Source organism: Megalops cyprinoides, chromosome 3 (genome assembly GCF_013368585.1).
Source record: "Megalops cyprinoides isolate fMegCyp1 chromosome 3, fMegCyp1.pri, whole genome shotgun sequence".
Lineage (NCBI taxonomy): Eukaryota > Metazoa > Chordata > Actinopteri > Elopiformes > Megalopidae > Megalops > Megalops cyprinoides.
Genome location: NC_050585.1, coordinates 23,182,501 through 23,192,397, shown reverse-complemented (window position 1 = coordinate 23,192,397; position 9,897 = coordinate 23,182,501). Strand labels below are relative to the sequence as shown.

The following is a 9,897-nucleotide window of genomic DNA, read 5'->3' as shown; positions in this document are numbered from 1 at the left end:
GCTGATACACCTCGTATTGCCGCCTGCTGCAACCCTACTACATACTTTACAAGCCGTGTTAGCGTGGCGCTGGAAGCTCGACTCCTCCGTTGGATTTGCTGTTGAACTGATTTGTGACTGGTGAATATTCAGTAATAAATGGATGGGCTCCAAAATATGAGTTGTAAGAATATCCCACAGTTAAGGCGCTCCCTCAACAACTAAATATCCTACAATTTCTCTTGTCTTAGTGAGTTTTTGAACCTTACTGTTGCTAACAAAGAGTTCTACCCCCTTCCATAATCAACATTTAGAAGTGGACATATGGAAACACGTAAATAAACTTGTCTTCAGCACCCAACACGATTGATAAACTCTGTAATTTAGGAAAGTAGGAGAATAACTCATATATGAGTGGGAAGCATTAGAAAATTCCGTAGGGGGTGGGGTAAGGAGATAACACAGATAAAAGTTGATTAAATTAATTTTGTCCTGAAGAAAACTTGAAATTAATATACATGTCCATAAACACTATAATGAAATCAAACACAGATCCTTACCTCTCCTGAAGTTCTCCTCCTGTGATCTGGAACGACTAGAGTATTCCCATTACTGCCGGGGACAATAGCAGAACCGATACTCATTCTGGGTCCAACTAACATGTACCGTTTGTCTCCGGATCTGTACTGGATGCTGTGACACAGTGTCCCGTTTCCGCTCGTGTCTGCGTAATTGGAGTCCCGGCAATATTTGGACGAATAGTCTGGAGCTTTGGAGCATTGCATCACTATCAAACCGATAATACTCAGGAGAAAGAGCGCTGAAACTGACCCCAGTGTGATTATCAGATAAAAAGTTACATCGTTCTTTTCCTCGGTTTTTACTGCGTTTTTAACATCAGAAGCTGCAAATGCTTCTTTGGGTTCCACGGCGTTGATGATCACAGTTGCTGTTGCAGAAAGTGAAATATTCCCATTGTCTTTTACCAGGATGACCAGTTTATGCTCAGCCTCGTCTGTTTCCATGAATGATCGTAGCGTCCTGATCTCTCCTGTATATCGCTCCAAACCAAAGAGACTGGGGTCGGGAATGTGCTGCAGTGAGAACGAGAGCCAGGCGTTGTATCCTATATCAGCATCATAGGCCCTCACTTTAGTCACCGAATGGCCTGCGTTCACATTGCGGGGAATCTCCTCCACGCCTTCAGCGGAACCGTTAGCGCTGATTGGAGACAAGATCACTGGAGCGTTATCGTTCTGATCCAGAATGAAGACATTCACTGTAACGTTGCTACTTAGCGACGGTGTTCCTGAATCTTTACCAACGACGTGGAATTGAAAGGTTTTAAGTGTTTCAAAGTCAAAGGTTTTCAATGCGTAAATATTCCCATTTTCAGGATTGATATTTAAGAAGGATGTCACACTGTGACCCGGGCCTGCGCTCACGTGCCCAAATGAATATGAAACAAGCGCGTTTTCTCCTTCATCTGCATCAGAGGCGCTAACTGTCAATATGGACGCGCCAGGCGAGTTATTTTCCAGTAAGTACAAGGTATATGGATCTTGCGTGAACACCGGACTGTTATCGTTGATATCCGAAACTTTCACCCTAATCGTTTTCACACTCGATAATGAGGGGGTTCCGAGATCTTTCGCTGTGATGGTTATGTCATACTGAGGAACTGCCTCTCTGTCTAAGGTGCTCTTAGTCACTAACGAGTAGAAGTTCCCTTCAGAGGAAGGTTTCAAATCAAACGGCAGGTCTTCGGGTAACGTACAAACTACCTGTCCGTTAACACCTGAGTCCAAGTCAGTCACACCCATCAGCGCTACGACGGTACCAGGAGGAGAGTCCTCTGGAATCCAGTTTGACAGAGAGGTGACATCGATCTCTGGTTTGTTGTCATTCGCGTCCTCGACTTTCACAAACACATTGCAGTGCGTGGACAAGGGGACTGGCCCTTCATCGGAAGCCTGGATATTAATTTCATAGACTTGCTTCTCCTCAAAATCAATCTCGCCCTTTACTTTAATTTCTCCTGTTTTCCGATTTAAATCAAACAGCTCAGATGCTTTACTCCTCACCTGTTTTCCAAATGTGTACACAATTTCTCCGTTTAAACCTTCATCACGATCCGTAGCATTCATTGCAATTAAAACAGTGCCAACTGGAACATTTTCCTTTACATTAACTGTGTACTTTTTCTGATTAAACACGGGTGCATTGTCATTGACATCTAATACAATGACTGTGACATTAAGTTCACCTGATCTCTGTGGTTTTCCACCATCTACTGCAGTGACGACAAAATCATGCACCGAATGACGCTCTCTGTCGAGCTGTTTATGAAGCACCAAAACTGGTACTTTCATGTCGTCACTTAAATCTTCAATTTCTAACTGGAAATATTCATTTTGACTCAATTTATAAAAACGCAACGCATTTACGCCAACATCTGGATCATGTGCTCCCTCCAACTGGAAGCGCGCGCCTGGCATAGCAGACTCGGAAATTTCAAGATGATTTTCTTGACTCGCGAAACTAGGAGAGTGGTCATTTACATCTAATATGTCCACTGTAATGTGATGCATTTCTAAAGGGTTTGCAATTACAGCTTTGAGATTTACCAGACACGGAGTGCTTTCACCGCACAGCTCCTCTCTGTCTATTCTCTGATTCACAAACAAAGCGCCATCTCTCTGATTTACCTGAAACAGATCTTGCTTTGTTCCCGACACAATGCGGAGATTCCGATCAGCCAGTGTTCCTCTGTCAAACCCCATATCTTTAGCTAAATTCCCAACTATCGTCCCGACTTTCAACTCCTCCAGGATGGAGTAACGGATCTGAGCAGAGGTCCTGTTCCAAAGCAACATCAGAATCGCAAAATGGAGACATGAACAACTGTATTCCCACCTCATTTGCCGATATTCGATCCTCATAATGAAGACGTCCCGAGTTATTCCAGCGCAGAAATATGAAATAAATTCACAGCCAAAGATCCCAGTCTGTCCACAGAAAACGCAGTGTCGTGAAATATTACCCTTTGGTTATCATACTGCTCCTCCTCCTGCGTGAATTCACGCGCTCTCTCTACATGTCCTCAAGCGATTCGATCTACGTTTATTATAGGAGCTCACGAAGGCAACCCGCTATTCATGGCGCCTGCGCTTACAGTAATTACTTTGACAACATCGCCCCCGTGTGCATCGGAAATGCGCTGGAAATTTTAAGAGATGGAACATTCCTTGACTGCAAATACTGCAGAAAAAAATATTTTCACCTGTGTATAATTACACAAGGCTCTTGCATGCCCTACATGTTAAATGATATTGTGCCATATATTTGGAACGCTATCAATTTTCCCACTTCCATCTTGGAAGACTGGTACAGAAATTATTAACTTTTGCTTATACATCTCGTGTTGCTGCCTGCTGACGTCCTACTGTATGCTTTACCAGCTGTGCTACTGTGGGGCTGAAAGCTTGACTCCCCTGATAGGAAAATACTGCTGAACTGATCTGTGATCGGTGAATAATCACTTATAAATGGATGGGCTCTAAATATGAACTGCAAGAATATCCCACGGTTAAGGCGCCCCCTCAACAACTAAATATTGTATCTTACAAAATGTGGTGACCATTCTTGTTGCTAACAAATAGCCAAACATCAATTCATGATCATAATGCAGAGACGTTTAAATGGAAACACAAAACAACAGAGCTTTGATTTCTGACATATCAGACGCAATTTAAGACAGGTGGGAAACGGTTTAATGTGCCACGTTCAAACGAAGTCATGAGAAATTATGTGGAGCTAAATAACAAAAATGGAAATAACAAAATAACTGAACTGAACTCACAAAAACTAAACATGTTTGCTCATCTACTATGAATAACTTACACAAACCATACACAAATCCTTACCTCTCCTGAGATTCTCCTCCTGTGATCTGGAACGACTAGAGTATTCCCAATAGCAGAACCGATACTCATTCTGGGTCCAACTAACATGTACCGTTTGTCTCCGGATCTGTACTGGATGCTGTGACACAGTGTCCCGTTCCCGCTCGTGTCTGCGTAATTGGAGTCCCGGCAATATTTGGACGAATAGTCTGGAGGTTTGGAGCACTGCATCACTATCAAACCGATAATACTCAGGAGAAAGAGCGCTGAAACTGACCCCAGTGTGATTATCAGATAAAAAGTTACATTGTTCTCCTCCTCGGTTTTTACTGTGTTTTTAATATCAGAAGCTGCAAATGCTTCTTTGGGCTCCACGGCGGTGATGATCACAGTTGCTGTTGCAGAAAGTGAAATATTCCCATTGTCTTTCACCAGTATGACCAGTTTATGCTCAGCCTCGTCTGTTTCCGTGAACGAGCGAAGCGTCCTGATGTCTCCTGTATATCGCTCCAAACCGAAGAGACTGGGGTCGGGAACGTGCTGCAGTGAGAACGAGAGCCAGGCGTTGTATCCTATATCAGCGTCATAGGCCCTCACTTTCGTCACCGAATGGCCTGCGTTCACATTGCGGGGAATCTCCTCCACGCCTTCAGCAGAACCGTTAGCGCTCATCGGAGACAAGATCACTGGAGCGTTATCGTTCTGATCCAGAATGAAGACATTCACTGTAACGTTGCTGCTTAGTGACGGTCTTCCTGAGTCGTTAGCTACCACTTGGAACTGAAAGGTTTTCAGAGTTTCAAAGTCAAAGGTTTTCAGCGCGTAAATATTCCCATTTTCAGGATTGATATTTAAGAAGGATATCACACTCTGACCCGAGCTTGCGCTCACGTGCCCAAATGAATAGGAAACCAGCGCGTTTTCTCCTTCATCTGCATCAGAGGCGCTGACTGTCAATATGGACGCGCCAGGCGCGTTATTTTCCAGTAAGTACAAGGTGTACGGGTCTTGAGAGAACACCGGGCTGTTATCGTTAATATCTGAAATCTCCACTCTGATTGTTTTCACACTAGATAACGAGGGGGTTCCGAGATCTTTCGCTGTGATGGTTATATCATACTGAGGAACTGCCTCTCTGTTTAAGGGGCTCTTAGTCACTAAAGAATAGAAGTTACCTTCAGAGGAAGGTTTCAGATCAAACGGTAGGTCCTCAGGTAACGTACAAACTACCTGTCCGTTTACACCCGAGTCCAAGTCGGTCACGCCCATCAGCGCTACCACTGTGCCAAGAGGCGAGCCCTCCGAAATTCGACTAGACAGAGAGGTGACATCAATCTCTGGCTTGTTGTCGTTCACGTCCTCGACTTTCACAAAGACGTTGCAGTGCGTGGACAAGGGGACTGACCCTTTATCTGAAGCTTGTACATTAATTTCATAAATTTGCTCTTCTTCAAAATCGATTTGTCCTTTCACTTTAATCACTCCACTCTTTGTATCTAAATCAAATAGCTGTGACGCGTGGCTGCTGAATTTAGTTCCAAAAGCATATGTTACCTCTCCATTGACCCCATCATCCAAGTCTACAGCTGTAACTTTAGCTACGAAAGTGCCAATTGGAACACCTTCTTTTAGGATGACTGTGTACTTCTGATTATTACAAACAGGCGCGTTATCATTTATATCCAAAACAACAACCGTGATGTTCAGAGTGTCAGATCTGTGTGGGTTTCCTCCGTCCAGAGCGATCAGCTGCAGAATATGTGACTGAGCTATTTCCCTGTCAAGGGATTTTTGCAAAACCAAGAATGGAATCTTCGTATTCTCGTTTAGTTCCTCTATCTCCAGTCGGAAATGTTCGTTTTGACTTAGCTTATAAAAACGTAAAGCATTTAAACCTACGTCTGTGTCCCGTGCACCTTCCAGTTGGAAGCGAGCGCCTGGCATGGCGGACTCTGAGATTTCAAGGCGACTCTCTGTAATCGGGAAACTAGGAGAGTGGTCATTAACATCTAATATCTCTACTGTAATGTGATGCATTTCTAAAGGGTTTTCTATTACAGCTTTCAGACTCACAAGGCACGGAGTGCTTTTACCGCACAGCTCCTCTCTGTCTATTCTCTGATTCACAAACAAAGCGCCATCTCTCTGATTTACCTGAAACAGATCTTGTTTTGTTCCCGACACAATGCGGAGATTCCGAACAGCCAGTGTTCCTCTGTCGAACCCCATATCTTTAGCAATATTCCCAACTGTCGTGCCGACTTTTAACTCCTCTTGAATGGAATAACGGATCTGAGCAGAGGTCCTGTTCCAAAGCAACATCAGAGTCACGAAATGGAGAAAGGTCCAACGATTCTGCCATCCGGGTTTATAACCGAGGCCCATTTTCAACATATCAGATTTGTCAAATTCTGTTTCAGGTCATTCAAAAATAAATCCGTATGTCAGCAGCCCACAGAATAACAGTTGTAGAGGTATGGAACATTTTCTGGGATATTCCGGTAAGCAGCGTGTCGGAACAGCCTTACAATTCTCACTGCTGTTATCTGCTTTGCGCTTTGTGAGGGGAGGCTCGTCCACTGCTGAGCCTGTTTTCAGTTCTCATTCGAACACGTTTCCTTGGATTACACTGCCCCCGTCCGTCTTGGCATCTAGTCATTGTGTGGAACAGCGTCTCAATACATGCAATCTTTTAAAATGTAACCTTAGTATAACATTTAAGCGATTGTAGTAAAGTTGTTTCCCTTTACTTACCCTTGACTTTTTCCGATCTAGAGTGTGGACTTCCAACAGCAAGGACTAAATTCCTATAACAAACATTAACAAACATTTGCAATGTTTGGCTATAGTTTTGTTTATCACGCCGTCCTTTTTTAACAAACAGGGTTTATTATTATTATTATTATTATTATTATTATTATTATCATCATTATCATTATTATTATTGTTGTTTTATTTGGAATTCAGCACGAGGCATGTCATAAATAATTTTCATAACATAATTATCTTCACCTGTGTTGGAATATGTCATGTATTTGTACTTACAATTAATTCAAAGGGTGTAACTTCTTCCTTTTCACTGGTGAACACTGACACCCTGTGGCCAATGGGGGAAATAATTTCATCCCTCAAAAGCGCGTGTCATTGCTCTTACTCTTTCATTCGTTTTTCATCTCATACCTTGCAGCACCAACTACCGGAGCTGCGCTCACATTAGTGAGGTATACAGAACCTGGACGCTCAAAGCACGCAGAGCTCTTGGCTGGAGTTCGCATGGGGTACAACAGCAGGACAAATGTCTCACCTGACAGGAAGGAACATGACGCCAGTGCGCGATAGAAGAGGTCTCTGAAGTCACTCATCGTGAGCATGCAAGGGGATTTAATTTAAACGCGGTTCAAAGGCCGTGGTGATAGCACCAAATTCCGACTCAAAACACACAAACTCTGCACATGTGTGTGGTTTAAGACACGCATATACTATACACATGTGTGTGGTTTTAGATATGCGTATGCTCTCTTTGTGGTTTTAGAACCTGCGAATGAACACTAATCTGATGTGGAATTTGATTAATAAAACTGCAGATCCTTTTTTTAAATGTGTGCATAGCTCGAGGAAAATAAGAGTACAATATACATTATACTGCATGTGTTAATGTAGTTCGATGATGCAGTATTTTGCCTGAATATGAGGGAGGAATATCTTTATATATGCCACGCCTACTAGAAAAACTGGAGAAGCCCGGATGCAGTCAAATCCTGCGGCTTGTCTCTTTGTTGAATCGCAGACTGCGTCATTTCAGTGTGATGTATGCTGCGCTCTCGCTGCCTGCAGTTCGTCGTCTCCTTGACAACGGAGCTGGGGAGAGATGCAGGTCGCTGTCTGTGGTGCTGAACAGCGACCTTTCATTGAGCAAAACGTGAGGGAGAAAGAGAAAGGGGAGGGTGCGGGGTAGAGAGGGAGAGCGGGAGTGTCGGCCAAGAAAATGGTGCTATTTTAAGTGACTGTGGGTAGTAGAGGGTATTTGTTTTTTTTTATATTTTTGACTGATATTTCTAATAGCATTGTGACATTCACTAATTGCGAGGACACATTTTACAATGACCGCTGCTGTAAGTCACTGCACGTGAGTGTAACATTACAATCCATATGATTTATGAACACGTTTAAATGTTATCACAGCATTTATAAATTCTTGTATTGTTAGCTTGTCTTCAAACCCAGAACCCATGTGTATTTTCTTTGTCTTTATGTATAAATGTGCATGTGATTCAGAGATGTTCACATGTCTCTGCTGGTGCTATGTAAGAACACAGCTTGAAAGCGCTGTGTGCCTTCACTGTCTGTACCAGCCTGGTATTAAACACAGCACACATCTGCCCGTGAAAGCCAACTCTGATATACATAGAGAGGGGGAGAGAGAGAGATAATGTGCCATAGCGTCTTAATTAAATAATGCGGAGGGAATGGGAATGCTGTGTGTGCTCCCTGTCTCTTCTAAAGCAACACTCTATAATAACAAATGCCAGGCTTTGTCTGGGGCTCCATATGGTATTATCCCCCCCCCCCCCAACCCCCGTCACACCCCCCAGTGTTCAGCACGGTGGCTGGGTTGTCATGGCAACAGTTACCAGTGGTAACGGGTGGCTCCTGAGTACGGCGTCTGATGCAGCGCACTGACTCTGTGCTTCTTTTCTAATTGAGCAGAATGCTCTGGTAGTCATTTTATTAGCCTGAAAAGCATTCATTTAGACTTGAAAAGGATTCTGAGACAAAATATCCGGTGAACTCTGCTCATATGATATTCCTGCATATCCTGGTACAGACAGATGGGAACCCAGCACCATCCCATAAAAAGTGACCACATATTAGAAAATCAAACTCAGGGACAGAGTGCTGAGTGTAAGATCCTGAAAAGATCAGTATGATTTGAAGACCATATTGCAGCAATGGTGCTCCCTTTCACTCTGACCACAATACTGGGAAGCACTGGATCCATTTTTCAGTTGACCTCCTCCTCCACTGCGTGTATCTGCGCAGATGGCAGTGTGATGCATGTCTCTGCGCAGACGGCAGTGTGATGCATGTCTCTGCGTAGACGGCAGTGTGATGCATGTCTCTGCGCAGATGGCAGTGTGATGCATGTCTCTGCGCAGACAGCAGTGTGATGTCTGCATCTGTGCAGACGGCTGTGTGAGAGGTGTGGATGTGCATGACAAGGAGAGACAGTTAGTGAGAAGCTACTGTTTAACCCTTTATTTATGCTTTAGTATGTACAAGCAGAGCATTAGCCAATAACAACAGCAACAAGGAGAAATATGTTTTCCTTTTTTTTTTTAAAACAAATCATTAGAAAGACCCCCCCCCCCCCCCCCCCACTACCACCTCACCACTCTGCACTCAGTGCCTGACAGGGCCACACTGCGTTACCGTGGGAATGCCTTCACTTCTTTTCTATATAAAAAAGTGTATAAAAACACAAAGTATAAATCAGATACACAAATAGGGTAAACACAGAATTAGACAGGAATCAGAAAGCTTCAAACTGCTCATTCAGTCCAGCAATAACAGTCTTCTGAGTCTCTCCCTCTTCTCTTTGCCTCGACTGTCTCTGCCCTGCTCCATCTCCCAACGCAAGTGGCATTCCGGCGAGCTCAGTCTGTCTGGACTAAACATCCGTAATACGCACTAATGAGAAGCATACGACGAAAGAGCACCGCATGTTGGTAATGCGTCTTTCCCACATACGTAACACACTAAATGTGCTTCTCCAGACTGGCCCTAGAGACGTGTTACGGGCATGGTACACTGGACACGTGTGTCTGCGTGCTTAAATCAACCAAAATGTTGCTCAGAGAGATGACACCATCAAAGAGATCCAGAGATGAGCAGAGATACAGAGAAATGAAGAGAAGCAGAGAGGTGGAGAAAGGCGGAGCGAGAGATAGAGACACAGAGAGGGACAGAGAGAAAGAGATGCAGGGAGAGAGGCAGAGGCGCAGATAAACATAGA

The 9,897-nt window shown here is 43.9% G+C and overlaps 1 protein-coding gene across 1 annotated transcript; it reads right to left on the bottom strand.

Annotated features, from left to right (window-relative positions):
* Positions 1-3,878: 3,878 nt before the first annotated feature.
* LOC118774427 (protocadherin alpha-3-like) lies at positions 3,879-9,799 on the bottom strand (the record flags this gene model as incomplete). Its single annotated transcript, XM_036523774.1, has 2 exons — positions 3,879-6,189; positions 9,783-9,799. Coding segments are annotated over 2 exons (2,328 nt in total), but the record flags the coding sequence as incomplete, so codon positions are not given.
* Between the last annotated feature and the right edge of the window lie 98 nt (positions 9,800-9,897).